This window comes from Petromyzon marinus, chromosome 1 (assembly GCF_048934315.1).
Source record: "Petromyzon marinus isolate PM22_M1 ecotype Great Lakes invasive population chromosome 1, UKy_Petmar_22M1.pri1.0, whole genome shotgun sequence".
NCBI classification, from domain to species: domain Eukaryota; kingdom Metazoa; phylum Chordata; class Hyperoartia; order Petromyzontiformes; family Petromyzontidae; genus Petromyzon; species Petromyzon marinus.
The window spans coordinates 3,478,755-3,499,461 of record NC_133667.1 but is presented as its reverse complement, the minus strand read 5'-3'; the positions used below and the strand labels follow the sequence as shown (position 1 = coordinate 3,499,461).

The following is a 20,707-nucleotide window of genomic DNA, read 5'->3' as shown; positions in this document are numbered from 1 at the left end:
ATATCGTTCAACATTATCAATAACCATGATACATCCACTGCTGATGTCTCCATCTGTCACCTGCAACCGAGCTGATGTGATAACTCCATCCGGGTTGACATCCTCTCGGGCATGTTGCCACTCAATCAGTGACCATCATCCTTTTTTAGGGTCGTGTCCTGTCTAAACCCACGTTAACAGTCAACATGATGTCTCTAACCTATATACTTCACGTGTTCTTTTTCCTGTCACAGTGGAATCCCAAGAATGCTTCTGTCCATGCTGCTTTGATCCATATGTCATCGCAGGCTATGAGGATCGGTTTCAGTCTATCACTGTGATATCGGAAATGTTTAACACAATGCCTCAATGACCCAAACAATCACCTCTAAGATTACCACCAGCACAGCCAAAACAGTCTCTCGCCAAACCACACAAGAAGAGGCCATGTCAACACTTCTAAAACATGCATGACACCAAAGCAAATGTTTTAATGCAATGAAAATTAAAAAAATAAATGAATTAGTATGTAGAAGGGAAATAATAAAAATAAAACAATATATTTTATAATATTTTTTATTTTATTATTTCCCTTCTATGTGACTTTACCGAAAGAACCAAGAATATGAATCCTTGCAGTCACGAAAGCTTTAAATCTAAATTGAAAGTCTGGTCTCTGTGTGTATTTCAGTTAAAATCACGACACCGTGCAACTGCCAATGGTGAAGAAATGGTCTTGTACTCAGATTTGTTGGCCAGGCATGCAAGAAAGCACAATGACTTTAGATCACCAAGTATCTCTAGTAATCCACATTACTGTTAAATTATGACTTTCCCAGTTAATTCGAATACTCATATTTACCAGCTAGGTAAACCTATATATATCGGGTCACTAAGTGCTTCTATGAATCGACAACACTGATTATAATCAGTGTTAACAATTGCCTCGTGAGACTTCATAATGAGAGCACATTGATCTCGGTGAAAGGCACTGACAACCCTTTCTCGTTTCCAAGTAAAAGGCCATGCAGGAGGATGTGTGGCACAGTATGGCGCCAGCTGTCATAGATCAAGTCATGTCGCAACAGTTCTCTGCAGTGAGTACGTTACAATGTATTTTTGATTTAAAGCTTTCGTGACTGCAGTAATTCATATTCTTAGCTCTTTCGGTAAAGTCACGTTGAAGGGAAACAATAAAATAAAATATATTTTCTTATTTTATTGTTTCCCTTCAACGTGACTTTACCGAAATAGCTAAGAATATGAATATACGTTACAATGTCTTTAAAAACAGCAGCACTATGACTCTCTAAATAAAATTAACGCTAACCGCTTGCGCGTTCCGAGATTCAGCGGTTGAGAACAGGACCCACGTTGCAACTTGCAGACGTCTCAGAACGGGAAAGGGGTTCAGCTATTCACAACAACTATGCTTAGAGGATTGATGGGCAAATGCCCCATGGGTACCCATGACACCGATTGGAAGACTGCACTCTTGGAAATTTGAAATCCCCCAAGTTCCAGTTCAAAGTTGCACTCGCAGTGCTCCAGTATAGGATCGCCTTGGGTAACGATGAGATTGAGCTCATAGGACTCACTACAGGTACCTCAAGGCGCTCATGAGATATCTCCAGACACTTGATGAGATAGCACTGTCCAGGTAAGTCCAGGTGTCCACCATGATGATGTAGCAATCTCAAGGTAACTCTAGGTACCTTTAGGCACCGACGTCGCGAAGCTCCGGATAGAGACGAGATGGCGTAAGATGCGAATGAGAGGCGGCGCTCTCAGCATTGCCATTTAAATAATTTCAGGTCAGGCTTTCCAGATAGGCAGGAAAATTGCAGGAGACCTCAGATGTGACAGGTTAAAGTCAATAGTAGAGCTCTTGGGGTTGACAGCTGGTGGCTCAATACAGCTAACTCAAGACAGGTCAGGTGTAACCCCCAGGTAGTTTCCAGTTGGTCTACCCAGGTAATTTCAGTGGAGGATTGTATCAGCAAGCTCCAGCCTCTTTTAAAACAGCCTACCTCGTTATTCACAAGGTGGCATCCCTCAAGGTAAACAGCACCTCATGGCCTCGTTTGGATGATGTCTACCGGAAAAAAACATGTCCTGTTAAATTCACTCGAAGACTACGTTCAAAGGAGTTTCCTATGCTTAAAACTGATCCTGCCTAAATGCACTAAAAACTAAGGAATTATTTTATTTGAAGAAATATCTACTCTAAGTAACATCTGCCAATAAAGGTTTTATCTCAGAAGGCCGCCTGAATTACTGGGAAATATCAAAGGTCGCCAACACAGGTAGTATGCATTAATTCAATCTTGGTAAGTTGCTTTTCATTACCAAATACCATTTTCCCCAAAGCCAATATGAGATGTTTTTAATAAAGTGGAATGGGGTTGGCCAAGAGAGTCTCCTATTATGTGGATTATAGTAAGGGTCTTTCCCCGAGAAAGAGTTGAAAGATGTGCTGGATGATGTGAGATGACCATGCGTAAAGCTACTTGCAGAACTCCGGAACGAATACGAAACAATCGTGGGTTAAGCTAGCAATACGAAACAATCGTGGGTTAAGCTAGCAGTACCACCGTATGACAGCTATGAAACAATTGTTGGTTAAGCTAGCAGTGGAAGATTGGGATACCGAAGAGATGACTGAGTCAGCTCCACGACTTGAGGGTATTTTACAAAAGTAATGGAATCACAGGATATCTGTGAGGATGCTTAGAGTCAAGATCGCAGTGCAATTGCGGAACACCTGTGAGACCGGTGAAGCCGCTGCAGGTTGGTTCTGTAGTACGAGTTGAAATGATGGTACGACGGGAATCAAAACCTTGTTGGCAGCTGCAGGTTAAATCTGCAGTGTGAGCCACAACTCGCGTTGCATTGGGGAGCAGAACTGAAGGGACCACTACAGTGTTGTCGTTAGTGTTAAGTGACTGCTGAAAAGTACGTAACTTTTCTCATTGCAAGTGATTGAGTAATTAGTATTACTCAAGATTGTACATCTGCATCCTGCGAATAAATATTCCTCAATCTTTCGATTTAAAGCTTTCGTGACTGCAATGATTAATCTTCTTTGGTTCTTTCGGTAAAGTCACGTAGAATGAGAATACGTGACTTTACCGAAAGAACCAAAGAAGATTCCTCAATCTATTTCATGTAGTTTTCCTTCATGAACTTTCCTAGAAGTAGACATTCTTATATTTTCCAGTTATGTCCCTCCAACAATTATTCTATTTTGTTCAAACATCTTGTGATAGATAACATGTAATATTGGTTAATGTTTTGTTTATACTACTTAGTCCATCCCTGGATATGAAGCAAACTTCATAAAATAATTATCAAAGTAAAAAAACTGCTAAAACCACAGTTGCACAATTCCCCACTTTAATAAATGCATTCTTTTTGAAGCGAGCTAGATGTAAGTGCACAAGGGATACCATGAATATGTTTATAGTGGTTTTTGAGTAAAAGTAAAAAAAATACACAATTGTGCAATTCTGCCACTGGAAGGAACACACATTAATCTGACTGTGGATAACAGGGATTTTGGATGTGATTATTGCGGCTCAAATTATCTTAATTTAATAACTATTTAGTTTGGGTTGTACATAGGGCTGGAATATGGAATAAATACCGCAGCCCCTACACCAAAGCCAGGGATATTAACGTGCGCTTTTAAGATTCATACGAGTCCCTATATACGTCTGACTCCCTGACAAATGCGGTAATAGATACCTTAAATTTCGATTTAAAGCTTTCGTGACTGCAGGGATTCATATTATTGGTTATTTCGGTAAAGACACGTGGAAGGGAAATACTAAAATAAGAAAAATACAATATTATTTTATTATTTCCCTTCTACGTGACTTTACCGAAAGAACCAAGAATAATATATACCTTCTTAGCCAAAATCCGCCTTCCTATAAGCCCATCTCACTGTTGAACTCGGATAACAAACTATTCACCAAAATTATTGCAAACAGATTAGAAAAGGCCACCCTAGCAATCACTGGAGAAGCACAAACGGGCTTCATTAAAACACACTCGGCTGACAAGATTAAGACTTTGGTTAACCCTGCAAATATCGCTACAAAGGACGATCTAATTGCCTACACCCTTACCTTGGATGGAGAAAAAGCTTTTTGTAGAATTAACTGGGCCTTCCTATTCCGGACAATCGGCAATGTCGACATTCCCGGTTCCTTTATTGACAAATGACAACTCTTTTTCTGCCGCCCATCGGCCACCGTGGTTACAAATGACTTAACATCTCCAAGCTTGAATTTGGCGCTTTCGTGACTGCAGGAATTACTCTTTGTTTTTTTTTCTTTCGGTAAAGTCACGTGACTTTACGAAAAAACCAAAGAGTATCTCCAAGCTTTTGTCTGAGCAGAGGCACCGGGCAAGGTTGCCCCATTTCCCCACTGTTATTTACCCTAGCCATGGGACCCTTCGCCAAAAGCATTCAGAGAAGCCAATAGGTGTCAGAAATACATAGCGGGACAGTGGAATACAAACGAAACTTATACGCCTACAACAGGGGTGGGGAACGTCCGGCCCGTGGGTGGTGTGAGGCCCGCGAAATCATTTGGTCTGCTGGCCCTGCCAAAGAAACCGCAGGCGGGACTCGAAATTCGATAAATCTAGGGGCAAACCTGGAAAAGCAGTCGCGAGTAGCAACATCGTCAATACCAGCTTAACGTCACCACACGCCTCGCCAAAGAGAAGCAGTTCCAGCCTATCGCATTAGGGGTGAGTTAATTAAAAGTTTGACCAAATATAACAGGCTAATTTTTAAGTTGATAATTTTGTATGGCCCGCGAATGATGTTATATAAATATCCAAATGGCCCTTGGCAGAAAAAAGTTTCCCCAACCCTGGCCTACAATGTCCTTCCAGCGACCTCGATCCTTGCCATTTTGACTCGAGTAAGGGAATATGGAAATGTGTCATGATATAAGCTGTGGTGCCCAATGCACATTAAATACCTGGGAGTGACAATCCATTCCTCTCTCGCATTGCTCTTTCAGAAAAAAAAAATCCCTCCTTTGTTCCAGGAGTTTACCACCTCACTTGTGGCATAGGCAGATATCCCCTTCTCACTTCATAAAAGGGCCCACCTGGTAAAGATAATGGTCCGTCCAAAGCCTTCAGACCACCTACGAATGGTCCCTACCCAGATGCCATGAGCCTACTTCAAAACACTCCACTCACGCATTTCCTCTTACATTTGGAACCACAAACTAGCGTGGATACGCTACAATTCCCTTAACCTGTCTAAGAAAGAGAGAGGTCTGGCTCTCCCAGACCTCCTTACATATCACAAAGTAGTCGTGCTTCAGAACGTGAAACATTGGTTCAAAACCCTTAAAAGAATGTAACTAGTGAAAAATGGGAAGAAGATTCTGTGATCCCTTATCAGGTTTTCCATCTCCCCAACCAAAGTCAAACCCCAGGGGCATTAAACCGGTGTGGACAGTCTCCTCCACCCTGGGGATATGCAAGGACAGACATATCTCCTTCTCCGCTCCCCCACAATGACGATCCCCACTATGGGGCAATCCCTAACTGAGAATGAGCAACGGGGGATCAAGTGGCCCAGCTGGAAATTGACAGGCTTGGAAAAGGTTGGCGACCTTCAGACTAAAGGCGGCAAGATGATCCCCTGTGAGCAAATGCGGGCACGTGAAAACATCCCTCAGATATATTTTTTTAGATACCTACAAATCAGAGACACGCTATCACCAAATTCCAGATAAGAACCATGACCATTGTGCACATGTCAAAGAAAAAATACAGACTGGCAAAAGCATATCTCCTCATGAATAAAGAGGAGTTCCAGATCTGGCCCAGTATTAGGAAGCTCTGGGAAAAGCTCTTGGACCAGGACATTCCCCAAAACAAGTGGATTCACATCTGGCAGGCTACCATTGATGCTTATTAAATTAAACTTCCTATATGGGACCTACATGACTAATGAGAGTCAAATTCACCGATTCTTCGCTACGGGTTCAGACCTACTCACACGTCACCTTAGTCATAAACTCAAGGTAAAAAAAATGGGAATATGAGGCTAGATGGTCCCCGAGTCTGCTAAACCCTGCGTGAGTATGCATGCGGTCAGAGGCGATGCGAAAGGGATGGACTCCTGACATATCACTCCTTGGATAGACATGAGGTGGTTACTCCTCCAGGGGATTTACAATAATGACAAACTCACTTGGCACGTGTATGTTATTTTATTTTTAGGTTCTATTTGGGTACATTCCACCCCCCCCCCCTCTCATCTTCTCCTCCGCTAAAAATACTATTTTCCTGAATCGTTGCACCTACGCACTTAGGGCAGTGAGCGCCCAGCTACCTTTCCCATCCCGACCCCGAGGGCACCTGGCCTCGAGTTTGTCGCTCGTGAGCTGTCTGTACTCGGCCTCCCCATCGCCTGTACTCTGTATTGGCCTCTTGTTTAAGAATAAAACTATTTATTTACGTACAATTAGCTCAAAATAGTTTATGTTACTATTTTTTACAGTATGCATGAGAGTAATGGAGTGAAAACTTTGCTGCATACCTGAATAATCGCAGGTTTTATAATAGAGATTTTGTGTATTCACAACACATGCATGGTCGTGCTCTTTGAAATTTGTGGGGTTGTATATAAAATATCCTCAGCCATAGCAAACTACTATCCAACAAGAAGTAGTGGACGTTTGAAAATAGGCATAGATTGTGAGACTGTGAAAGTTGCCCAGGCGACGCTTTCCCTTTTAGTCTGCCTTTGTCTGCCACACAATTTACATGCGAGCGCAATTACATTTTTTAAAATTCCTCACTGCGTAATTTCCATTCATCTATTTGCACCTTTACATGTTTATGTTCACCATTAAAGGTAAGTTAAATAACACGATAATACTACACAATATATGTATTCATTCATATATACATACAGTTCTATGTATACGCATTAACACCCCCTAACTATATTCTCCTAAAGCTTTAAGTAGTAATATTCGTGAATTAAATTTTAGTGCCATTCTCAAGGCACATATACTTGCGAATATTAAGGGTTTATCGTATATTTAGTAATTGGTAACCAAAGTAATTTTTTGAAGACAAACTGTTTAAAAACCAGAGACAATTTGAAATACCGATGTATGTTGGGCATATACTTCTGAAACTGCAGTTCATGAATAATGGAGAAGTTAATTATAGGTAAAGCATGTGTGGGCCTCTACAAAATGTTTATGGTCAGCGGTAAAAGTTGTGCATGAATAATATTGCTGGATAAGGTCAGGATCACACCACATTGTCACAGTAATGAACACGTTATCCACATGCCAACATTTGGAACAATATACCTATATTGCAATTTGGATGACAAATTTTCAGTTGTCCAATCTCATTTGTAAACATGAACCAACCTTAGAAGATATTAAATTGAACTAATATCCGACTCAATAACGAAAATGAACATACTTGATTTGTATAGAAAAAAAATAAAGACCCTCACTTTGTAAATATTAGCAAAAGTACAGTCTTCTACTGAAACACCATTGTCTTGGACTGCAGTGACACTGACGTTAAACATTTTAAAAATTAAACTACGCTCAACTTTGCTGGGGGTATTAGAGCCATTGAAAGGCAATACCCACCGGCAGCAGCACTGGTGCCGATGCCCCGCTGCCCAGTATAGCTCAGGTCGAGATGTCCAAGCACTTGGGGACTCCCAGGGGGGAGCAGAATGCAGTTTGAGAGGTGATGAGTGTGATCCATGGTGTGATGGCAAGGGGCAGCTGTAAAAATTGCGTCAAATTCAAATGATATTAAAACAAAGCAAGAGAAAATCAAAGTTATATGAGAATAAATAATAGCAGTTAGCAATTTGCCATTGTCAAATTTTTTTAAAAAAAAGCTTGCATTTAAGAAAAAAAAATCACAAATACACATTTACAATGTAAATGTGACTTTATGAACGATACTGTAAGTTTTACACTTCAACTGATATGAACGGCCTGGGATATTCAAAGGAACTTGATATTCAAACAAGTGTGAAATTATGATTTTTGTTTACGTTTGTTTGTGTTTAATTAACAAAGTCGTCGCATTATGTGTTATATAATGACCATAAGTGTTCATTTATAATTGAGTTTGACACAGAATATAATAATTCATAAATGGTCATAAATTATAAACATGTAATACTCGTATCATTGATAACTATTACCTTAACACGAAGTGCAATGCTCAAGTCATAGTAATTTGTGTTGATCTTTACAAAAGTAACTTTAAAAATATCAGTTATATCACTTTGTAACTTTTAGGGGTATTGTAATTTTGTTGCAAATTTTCAGGAGCAAAATATTTTTTTTTGCATACGTTAATAATGTAAAGAGTTATTATTTTGAAGTAGCTTACACAACACAGCTGGGGTCACCTTAAAGTGACAAGTCACCATAAGCCATCTTCCATTCATTTATTGGTGAAAGTCTCCCCACAACTACACCATCTCTGGTAGTTATTTAATGCTACAATCCATCTTACTGCACATGAGATAAATGCATTGCACCACCGTGCTCTAGTTCACTTTATATTTCATGAGTTCCTGTAGTCTTCTAATTGTGTACATCAAGTGGCCTAGGTATATGTACTTGTAGTAACCTACCTGCCATAAGCCAAGGTGTTCTTCTGAGAAAAAAAACTTACATGGACAGAAGACTTGTAGAACTTAATGCATAAACAATTCCCAGGCTTTTAGATGTGTGGAGCTGCAGATATCAAAGCTCCCCCCTCCTCAATACTGCGCATTGATATGCTAATTCTGGTTGTTGCGGGCCACACCGAACATTCACTTGGTAATTATGACCTTTATGCTGCTGTGTGCCATTGTCTCTCTATGTCTCTCTGCATCTGTATATCAGTTGCTGTTCGAGCTGTCATTTTGCCAAGGTTACACAGAGGGTTGTCAACACAGTCACTCCGCGGTGGAGGCCTGATTATTCGTTTTCCCTGACATGTGAAGCCCAAAGTGGATCAAACAGTGGCGACCCCAGCAGAAGGGAAAAGATGGCCGAGTCCAGATTCTGGGCACAACCACCCCCGCTGGGAGAATGGGTCAGCCTCCTTTATAATGTAGTGGGCTGTCACCATAGGGTGGATGGGGTAACGGGGGACAAGTAATGCCATTGGAACTGGCCAATTCCAGAAGGTGCCTCCTGCTCCGTGGAATATCAGAAAGTTAGGGCTCAGTCGGCAGAACCCAGGAGGGTTAAGGCATGGTGGACCGCGGGGCAGTCTGGAAAACATGGTTCTGGCGAGACCACGTGTGTGGCGATCAGGAACACGCTGTGTTCCATGAAAACATACACCATTTGAGTTCCAGTGTTGCGATGGTGAGCTCACAAGACAAGCCCGAAGTGAGCGATTAAAGGTTAAACATTCTGCGTCATCTTTGTCTCTTTATCGTGGTGTGTGTGCAGTGTGAACACGGCTGCCGTGTAGCGCTGGTTGTGAATGGTAGCTGTATGCTGTGTGTGTACGATTGAGTGGTAGCGATAGGTAAGTCATTCTATGAGTGGCCTTAGCTGGAACGAGAAGCCCAAAGTTTAAAAAACCCTCCCTCTGTTGCCAGCACGGCGTACACAGAGTTATCGTAGAGTGCGATTGATGTCAACGTCCAATTTTAGACTGCAATAGGGCTACCGTCAGGGTTGGCACTGCCCCTCTCTCAGATAAGACTAAACACAATCCATCTCGACAGCAGCACTCACTACACCGGGTGCTTGAGCAGGGGAAGAAGAGTGGGAATGAACACGATTTGCTTTGTTACCTACGAGTAGCCCGAGTGGCGGCCATAGCAGGGTACATCTCGTTAAACAGCAGCTGGGAGAAGGTTGCCAGAGAAGATATTACTCGAAATAACCTCAACGAACAGTGACCCCACAGTGTGCGAACCATTGCCCCACATCCACTCAGTAATTAATCCTGGGTAGGCAGAGTCGGGGTGAGGGAAGAGCACCCTGGAATAACCCACCCACATCGATCGACACAACCGCCATCTGTCACGAAGTGGCGTTGACATCACCACGGCGCTTGTGCCAGGCTATATGCACTTTAAGGCCATGAGAAGTGTTGGACGCCCGTTGGCAAGAGGTCACGGGACAGACCCAGGTGTCATGGGTTGACTGACTGGGACGACTGGCCGATGCACCACTTGTGGCCCCTACTGTGCAAAATTGTTGTGTTTTAGCCACCCGGCGCTCTGCTTGTTGTTGTGAGCGTCGCTTCTCTGCCCTTCGTTGTTGCTGGAGGGCGACTGCCTCCAACTGCCCAGTAGCATCCTTCACGAGCCTCCTCCACAGAGGCCGATCTTGTCACCGCTGGTACCAGTCATTGGCAGGTCCACTCAGCTCCACATGCTCTCGTGCCACATTATTCAAACCCTTCTCTAGCCCGTGCCATGTCCGTTTAGCCCCCTCTATCCAGCCGAACAAAAGTTGTTTGGGCATGCAGGCTACATGACCAAAACAATGCAACCTTTCCCCCTGGAGGAGCTTACCAATGGGACTATGTCCAGATCTTTCGAAGATTTGTGAGCTCCTCACAAAATCCAGTCTGGTTAAACCCAGGATGTATTGTAGGCAGACCAGCCTGAATGTTTCTAACCGGGGTAGATGTTCATTAGGGGGGTCCACGTTTCGCAAGCATCAAGAAGAGAGTGCATGACCGTGGCTGAAAAGACCCAAAGCTTAATGTGGAGCGAGGGACCAGATAGCTTCCACACAGCGTTACACAGCGGATGAAAAGACAATGCCGCTCGACTGATTCAGAGTGAGACCTCTGCTGTCAAACCGGAGCTGGTCATAAGCACACTGCCCAGGTCTAGAAACTTCTCCACTCTCTCCACAACTGCCCTGCCAATAGGGAGTTGAGGGGGTGGAGTATTTTATTACACAAAATACCCAGGTAGGTGCTCAGTTTTGGGAGGTTGATGGTAAGGCCCCACCTCTTAGTAGATCTATAAACATAAGGATATATACATATTTAAATTCACAGGTAGACCATATACATAGAGGCACACACAGAACCTGACAGGGAGTGTTGGCAAACAGGGGAGAGGGTGAACTGCGTGAGGCAGATGGGGAAGAGAACCCCCTGCGTGATGTGGTGAGGTGCAAAATGTTTCCCCTGCATGCAACCATGAGCCAATGTGGTATGCCACGGCATTTGGGAGGGGAAAGAAGGGCACCTCCCCCAAGTGGTGCTACTCTCGGGGCGAGCATGGCCCGGGGCCACTTCTCTACCCCAGCTACCCACCATGCCTCACTGCAGGGCCAGATGGGGAGTCGGCCCAACTCTCGGGTAAGGCCTGAGCTGGGGGAGGGGCTCCCTTTCGTGTTTGGGGGCAGCCATCACCCATCGCTCCCTGACCATATGGCTAGTGGCAAGGGGGATTCCGCAACATATGAGATGGAGATACGGATGAGTCCGAGGCATGCTGAGCACAGCAACGGCAAGTCAGTGGCCAGGCCTATCGGCCGGGCAGAAAGACGTACGACGCGTCCTCAGTCGAGTCATTAACGTGGACTAGCGACAATGGTGTGTGAGGGACGGAGGAGATGGGGGCTATCTCAGGACAACTATCTTATATCTACCACACCAATTCCAATAACTATAACAGCAGCTGCAGCTATATTCTTTAATTTAAAATTTCGTTAAATTCTGAATCATCTCCAAAAACAACTATGTTACTCGTCTCTATATTTAAAGATTACTTCAACGATTACTACAACTACCACATATACACCTGTTTACAACTTCTTTGAACCTATCTACGTGACTTTACCGAAAGACCCAAATAATGTTTACAACTACTACAGTGAAGAGAACTTCAACACAAAAACTATTACTATAGCTACCATTACTTTAACATCTTGCACTTGTCATTGACATTGTTAATTGCTGTTGAGGACTACTGTATTGTTGTCTCTGCATTGATTGGTTTCTTATACTCTTTGGTTCTTTCGGTGAATTCACGTAGGTAGAAAAATAATAGATCATGTTTACGTACTCAGCCTCCGCCCTGCGGAGCTTACGACCTTCGCATTTTCATTTCACAATACTCATGGCTACGCAGTATTTACAATGATAATGTGATTCTCCACAGACCACCTTACTAGACCACCTTACTTACACCGTGGTTCTGGCCATTGTGTGGAGTTGGTGCTCTTAGTACCATTCGGTCCAGTCGTCGGTGCAGCAAAATCAGATCCCGCGATGTCAATGCTGTCTGCCTTCGTTGCCCACGAAGTTCCTGATTTCTAGTTGTCAACGTAGAGGTCCAGTAAACACCGAGGTATCCCTCAATCACTAGCAATCCATATAAATCATCCTACCCTATTGGCTTGCATGTATGTTGAACTTCTTTCACACCGTATGTAGCCAACCGTGCTAATCGAAGGCTTGTCCGGCAAAGAGCATAGTCCTTCACATACCCCTGGATTCTGATACCCACCCCCATCTACCACCTCGGAGAAGGTGCTTGTCATCTAAAAATCAAATTCCTGTCACACCTACATGATCTCAACCAGTATCCACCTCTATTAAACTAGCCCTTCAGAATAACAGGTCCTTGAAAAACCAAAACTTGGCAGTCCTCATTAGATATCACTCATTATATATGCTTCAATTCCTCCATGTTATAATTTTATGGAATGCGCTCATTCTGTGGGTCGAGGAGGTGGTGTTGCGGTTATTGCCAAGTAAAGTATTTGTAACAAGGATGACATCTCTATTTCACCAAGATAAACCATTTTATTCCTCATTTGAATACATTGCACTTCAATTATTTTCAATACAGCTAAAGTTGTCTGTGGTTTAACATCCTCCTAAGTAAATTTCCAAATTTCTATCACATTTTTCAGACTTAGTGTCACATATTAGCATGTCCTCTGCTCCATTCTTCTTCTTCATTGGAACTGGCCAATTCTAGATGTCTCCTTCGTATTTGTGGATTGGAAATTGCATCATTATATGTTGTATGGTTTGTTCTGGATGACCACAATTGCACACTGGAAAGTTTTCCATTTTCAATTTGTGCATCAGGTATCCAGATCTGTCACGGCTTGTGCAGATGCAGTTTAGGGTAGACCACAAGGTGTTTGTTTATTAATTATTGTGAACTCCATTCAGCTCTCCAAGCTTCATCGGGGTTGAACTCACATTGTTTAAGGTGTAGACCATTGGTCCTGATGAATTGGAAGGCAACTGTTTTCCTATTTTTTGCAGAACTTTCCAGAGGGTTGCAGCATTCCAGCGGATGGGTGGGGGACAGGTGTGTGACAGCACGGGCAACCAGGTTGTTGGGGTCGACTTGAGGGTACCAGTGATACGCCGCATCGCAGCACTCAGTTGGACATCAATAAGATGAGTGTGACTACTTCTGGTCCATGCTGGCGGACAGTACTCGGCTACAGAGTACACACAAGCCATCGTTAATGTCCGTAGCACTGGGCGCCGATGCTCCCCAGCTTGTGGCTGCCAGTTTCTGGACCAGGTTGATCCTTGTTTTGGTCTTGGCAGCTACCCTGTTCAGGTGGGTCATAGAAGGTTAGCGTACAATCCAGCTTCACTCCGAGATAGGTTGGAATGGGGTCGTGTTGCGCAGCGTTGCCGCAGAAGGTCACTTTCAGAGTGTGCACTCTTTTGGCTCTTTCGGTAAAGTCACGTAGGTATAAAATTAAATAAATCATCTACGTGACTTTGCCGAAAGAACCAAAGAGTATGGATTCCTGCAGTCACGAAAGCTTCAAATCAAGATTTTCAGAGTGTGCTTGCGTCGCCTATTATCAAGATGAAATGCAGTGACGGTTGTTTGGCTTGAGCCTCCATTTCTAGAAATATTCCCCCATGGTGTTTAGGTCTTGGTTCAGAGTGGATTCGATGTTGTTGAAAGTGGCTGCTTGCGTTGCCGGGGCAAGGTCACCTGGATATACAAATCTGTGTGACCCGGTTGGTGGCATGTCACTAATATAGACATAGAAGAGCATTTGCATGTGTACTGAACCCTGTGTGGCAATCCAGTGTTGATTGACTGGGGTAAGCTGGATTTATTGCCCATATAAGCAGGCCGTCGCTTATTGCTCAGAATTATTCCAGACTTTATTCCAGACTGTGTCGTAGGCCGATGACAAGTCTACAAAGACTGCGCCGGTCTTGGGTTTCTTCTGGAATCCAGCCTCGGATGTGTGTCACAAGGGCCAAAACTTGGTCATAGCAACTGTGTACAGGCCGGAATCCCGCTTTTTCAGAGAGGGGGCTGATTCTCTGGAGGATGATGTGTTCCAGGAGTTTATCAGTCGTGCACAGGGGTGATATCGGCCTCATCTTTCCGGATCATTGGTTAACTTGCCCCGGTTTGGGTATGGCAGTGGCCATCGCCTCCCTCCATTCTTTTGGGATGCACCTCGTTTTTATGTTTTTTGTGTACAGTTTTTCCAGCCATTGGAGTCCACTAGGGCCTAAGTAATGGAGGAACTCTCAGGAAATACCATCTCTACTGGCAACCTTGACTTTATTTATTGCAGCCAGACCCTCCCTCACTTCCTCTGTGCTGATGGCGGTGGGGGTGTCTTGTGAAGTAATTGAGGCCATTGTCCGGTGTAATTGGTGATGGATCTCTCACTTGAAGTGTTTTTTAATCAAACGGTCCTTTTCTGTTAGTTGAGACTATAGAGTTGGGCAGGACTCTTGCGGTCCAGTATTCTGTTGGGATTAACAGCGCTCAGGCGTCGTAGTAGGGCCCAGGCATTGTGGCTAGTGTGCGAAGTCCAAGGCCTTCAACGCTTGTACTGTCGGAGCACGTCATGAGTCTCTTTTTTCCCAGCAGGAAGTATATTCCTTCCATTAGCCTCAGGGGATGTTCTTGGCAGCTGCAGTAAGGAGGCTAACACAATGGTGATAGTATTCCAGTGTTGCGGGAATTTGACTCCCTTCATCGGCTGCCCAATGCTCCATTAATTATAAAGGATTATTTTAATTTTCAAATTAATGACCCTTCAAATCATGCAACCGTTTCATTCATGTCTCTACTCAAATCTTTAGGCTTAATTCAATATGTTGTTGTTGTGTATTCTCCACATTGTAAAGGTCACACCTTAGATTTGGTCCTTGGTAACAAGGATAACATCTCAATTACATAAATCACCCTACTTACTTACAGTGCTCACTATCTTATCAAATTATCCTATTCTCTGCTAGAGGTTCCTTCATCATGTTCAACGTTCTCATATCGATCTTTTAAGAATCTAACTGCTGTCCTCTATTATTCTTTCCATTGACTGTGGGTTTCTAACTCCAATATCATCGACAATTGATGATTATAATACAGTTATTTCAGATGTTGTTAATACATTGGCCCCTGCTTAAAACTATCACCACATAAATGTCATTCACAACTCCATGGTTTACAACTTCTTAATCAGTAAAATATTGGATGCAGATGAGAAAAAATATGGTGAAAATCTGGTCTGGAGGTACACCAACAAATTTGGATAAATCACTTCAAATTATACCACTTGGCCCTGATTAAAGGCAAATCTGACTATTATTCTAATTTTGTAAATGAGGCTTCTGATAATACATACAAAATAATTCGAACAAATTTTTTTTATTTTTCATCACCAAACAAAATCACCATTTGGAATCAGCCTGTAGCCTTTAGTAAGAAATTTACTTGATATTTTTTTCCCATAAAAATCCAGGATATTAGGGCTTCTATTGTTCCGTCTTTGACTCACCAAGTTCCCCCACCTCCTCTACATCCTCCTTGCTTGGATCTCCCTTCACTAGTTAATTAAAGGGCAACAACTTTGATCATTTATGACCTGGAAAAAAAACTTCCCCAAAAAAAATCCTTTACCATCCTCATTTGTGGCTTGTACAACTACACTTGTTCCACACATAACCCAAATCATAAAATCAATCAATTGTGTCTAAAGTTGTCCCAAATGAACTGAATATGGTCACAAATACCCTGATTCTGAAAAAAACCCCCTCACTTTATTTGTAAAATGTAGCAAATCTTCGTCCCATTTATAATCTACCGTTGATTTCTAAGATTCTTGAACTTATCAATGTCAACCATTTAACTAACCTTCTTCTAAAACATAACTTTTATGATCCACTGCATCTGGTTTTTGGGCACACAATTCAACTGAAACTCCTCTATTGTGTGTTCTGAATGATCTTCTTTCTGCCGATTCTGGCTCATTTACTTTGCCTGGTTCTCTTGCATTTATCGGCTGCCTTTGACACATTTGATCACTATATTCGAGCGCCTACACAGCCATGTGGGTGACTCTGATGCTCTTCTTGTTTGGGTCTCTTTCTGATCTTTACGATCGGCGAGCCTTTTCCACGTAAACCTTTGCACTATGGAGTCCCCAATGCTCTATTATTGGTCCTCTACTGTTCCTTAATATACCTTCTCACTGCGATATATGATTGGCTTGCATCTAATTTCTCCTGAGTAACATCAAGAAAATCGATCAATTAAAATTGGTACGACAAACTATTAATTTATTTAACTCTGAATTGATTATTGTCAAGGAAGTATGCAGTCTTGGTGTCATTTTGGATTCAGAGCTGTCATTTTCTCTTCAACATCTCTTCTCCTATGTAAAACTGCTTTCTTTCATACTCCATAGGATATCCCGGGTTCATAGCTAATTCACTCAAGCTGTTTCTGAAACACTAATTCATGCCTTCGTAACCTCCAGGCTGGATTAGTGCAATTATATTTTATATGGTCTTCCAAATTTTCGTATTCAACAAATTCAGCAGGTCCAAAGTGCTGCTGCAAGGGTGCTGACTCGCACCAGGAAATGTGAACATATCACCCCCATTATATTCCCTTCATTGCACTGATGGTGTACAACATTTTGAATGGACTTGCCCTGGCCTATATATATATCCCCTCATTGCCAGATCGAGTGCCAAACAGCAGAACCTCCGATGTTCCTGTATGGAGATGCTCATTCAGCCTAAAATTAAATGCAAGACAGTGGGTGGGGCGTGCATTCGCATCTGCAGCTCCCATGGTGTGAAATGCACTCCCGCTCCACATGTCAACTTAAGTCCTTTCCACTATTTAAGTCCCCATTCATTCAAAAACCCTTTTGATTTACTGTGGCCTTTAATTGAATTGAGTTAATCTTGGTTTGGGTGTGCTATTTGTTTTGCGAACAGAAATATAGAAATGCATTTGCCGTTGTCATGGACAGCATTGTGAGATGCAGTTTCGCACGAACGACACCATATACAATATAATTATTATTTGAACGAGTACGCTTAACTGTAATCGTGTTTGGTGGTGAACTTAATCTTCTCATACCTTCATTTACTTCGTTTCATTTGGCAACCCAAGGTGGCAAACTTTGGTCCAAGATTTACTGGGACAGGAGTCATTAAGCAGGATTGTGGCCAACATATAATACGTAGTTCAATCTTGATTCGAAGCTTTCGTGACTGCAGGAATCCATAATCTTTGGCTCTTTCGGTAAAGTTACGTAGGTATAAAATAAAATATAATAAATCGCGACGTTTCAGGCGCAACACAAGCATCCATCATGATTATTTTATTTTATTTTATACCTACGTGACTTTACCGAAAGAACCAAAGAGTATATAATACTTGGTGATTCTCGGTTATGGTTTTGCAAATATTTTATACATAATTTAAATAATGACCATATAAATAATTATATTAATTGCCTTGCGCTCTGAACGGCGTTTTCTGTGACTAGTAATATCCTGTGATTCTTGGTTATTGTGCTGCCATTACTGTGTGAATCGAATCGGCATATTCACCTATGCTTTCTTTAATTTCTCTCTGAACTGTGTTTTCAGATTACTATGAGTTAAGCATTTTGCCAAAGTGTGCATTCATATTCACAAACACATTCATTTATAAAGTTCAATTTAATTGGAAGAGACTAATATTTGAATAAATGTTTAGAGTACACGGCAACTTTCTTGACAGGCCTCTGTCACCAACGTGACTGTGACTGACTTTGGTTTTGTTCGTGCTCAGACGTATTGCGGACGAGGCATTTGAGTGTTTTGTTTTAGCTACTCTGATAGCCAATGCCAACCCTCGTAGTCTTCTGCTGCATTCTGGAGTTGTAAAACCTCCACTAATTATTGTATATCAAATGTGCATTACTTTATTTTTGTGCATTTCAAACCAACATTGAGGTTGTTTTATGTCTGAGACGACATAAAATATTCGCACAACACGCACGGAAGCATGATGCAGGCAAGGACCACTTTATGTTAACAAGTTGTCTTGTAAGTGCAATAAACCTGTCATTGAGCAAGTATATGGTGGACAAAAACCCGTTTCACTTAAGCAAAGAGTTTTTTTACCTTATTTTTGCACTAAATGGCATGCGACCCATGGTGTGACATACAAAACAACACCCACTAATATATAATTATACATGTAAACCTTTATGGTCATGCAACAAAAAGACTATTGTCCACTATAAAGACTAACTTTGACGTTACAATTTAACGATCACTTTGATTTGGTGTTGATTTTATAATGCACACTTGCGTGTGGTACATTTTTTAGTATATCACAAAATATCGCACCAGAATTCAAGCCATTAAATAACCACACATTGACTACTGAATACTTTTCGAAAGAGGCTGTGTGATCATGACCCTGCTATTGGAGCATGGAGGTATGAATAAGAGGTGGTAGAATAGCATTAGAGGAGAACTCACATTGCACGGACTGTTGGCTGTCAAGTGGAATCATGACGTTGGACCTCATAGACCGGCGGGACGAAAGTGTGGCACAGTCCTCTCCCTCGTGCACTGCAGCACACAAACATGCCACCCAGATTAACCAGCATTCAGCCATCCAAGTCAATGTGTGCAGGTGGTCAGTGAAAATTCACATTATACACATGTTTCATTATATATATACATGGAAGGATATGTGTATTCTTATTATCATCATCACAATCCATGAGCAGATAGCCCGCAGGTGTCCACGGCACATTTTGTTATTTGTTTCCACTTTCCTCCGGGGCTTGTGCCAATATGCTCAAGTAGTGCCACATCTTTCTGGTACCTTATGTCGTCAAGACATTCTCCGTTAGGCTTTCTCTCTTTCCTGTTCCTTCCATTTTTCTAAACTACACACTACTAATTGTCATGTTGTTGTCCATCCTACATATGTGTAGGGGTGATTGTCACTCACCATTCAACAGCCCTGTAGTTCCACTTATTGTCAATAGAGTGCAGAGGCGTTACCTCGCCAGGGCAAATGTCCATGGGCCAGAAAGAGGCCAACGGCGGATCCCAGTAAACGGATCCTAGGGCACATTCCCCAGGCCCCCGTGTAGGGGGGAACCGGGGGAATGATGTCACCTTCCAGGATGGCCCAGAGTGTTCCAGAAGGAAGGCGTGGCCAGGGCGGAGCCGGCCACGAACGAGTATATAAGCCAGAGCACTCAGAGCTCTGGCTCAGTTATCTACACGCTGAAGACTGAAGACCGGGCTGGAGAATAGGACCCTGGACCCCAAGCTCCGCAGTCCTTCTAAGGGCCGGAGCTCAGTGAGGCCAGTGGTCAGGACCCACGGACCAGGAGGTCAGGGTCAGTTAGCCTAGGGAATGGGTTATCAGTGTTAGGTCCCGTATAGTTCGGAGGCCATAGCTCCCTAGGTATCGGGTGAAGGGACCGATATACCCTTAATGATAGGGAGCCTGTAGTAAAGACAATAAACAACGTGTTGCCTCATAAGAAGTGTATTCGTCAGTACTTACAACACTACATGTGTCCAAATACTGTAGTTCCAGTTTCCTTCTCATCAATACCAATATCTTATCTCTGTCAGTCTTTTTTTTAATGTCCAAGTCTCGCAGGCAAACACAGCTGTACTAGAAACGCATGTTATGAAGATGTTCAGTCTGGCCTTATAGCTGAATTGTTTACTTTTCCAGATGTTGTTGAATCCTACCATTACTCCTTTTGTCTTTGTGAATCCTCGCTCGTATGTCTTTCGTGCAGTCGTCCCATGTCAGGAGACTTCCCAAGATATACACATTTCTTCACATTCACAATTTTGCTGATTTCTGCGACTCCTTTTCTCAACGTCCTCCCTTTCAAACACCGTCTTTGTATTTTCCATGTTAATCCTCAGTCCTGCATATTTTCCTGCCTTATTCACCGTATGCATACTTTCCTGCAGTACTATGCAGCTTTCTTCCATCAGATTTAAGTCGTCTGCAAACGTCAGGTTATTTATTCGTTCTCCTTGCACAGATATTTCTGTGCCTTTATCCTGAATGACATCAATTACTCTTTCCAAGTATGTGACGAAGTTGTTTGGTGATAGTGGATCTCAGTCTCATACCGATTGTTGTTGCGATCCATTCTCTTATTTCCTGTCCAAGCTTTGTTTCTGACTTTGACATTTCACCAATATCCTGCAGAATCTGCATCAGTCATTTCCCACCATTACCTCCCTAGTGGTGATGTTATCATATCACACCAGGTACTCATTTGAGGCTATGTGAGGCCCAGGACAAGTTCAGATAATAGTCACTGGTGTTGGCCGTGAGTGGGAATCAAACTCGGATCGCTGCCAGGTTTTTAGCGCAGCACGCTATCACAGCACTACCGCTATACACATCATATACACATACACA

General features: G+C 42.6%; 1 protein-coding gene across 4 annotated transcripts in view; it reads right to left on the bottom strand.

Moving 5' to 3' along the window:
- Positions 1 to 20,707, bottom strand: part of LOC103091688 (neogenin) — a 267,517-nt gene that overhangs the window by 7,298 nt on the left and 239,512 nt on the right. For 3 of the 4 annotated variants that reach the window (XM_032947567.2, XM_032947655.2, XM_032947737.2), the window contains 2 exons: positions 18,775 to 18,867; positions 7,641 to 7,781 (listed from right to left, as the gene is read on the bottom strand). In XM_032947567.2, the coding sequence (XP_032803458.2) occupies positions 7,641 to 7,781; positions 18,775 to 18,867 (234 nt within the window). The remainder of the gene's footprint in view (positions 1 to 7,640; positions 7,782 to 18,774; positions 18,868 to 20,707) is intronic. The other variant, XM_032947835.2, reaches the window with a different exon arrangement.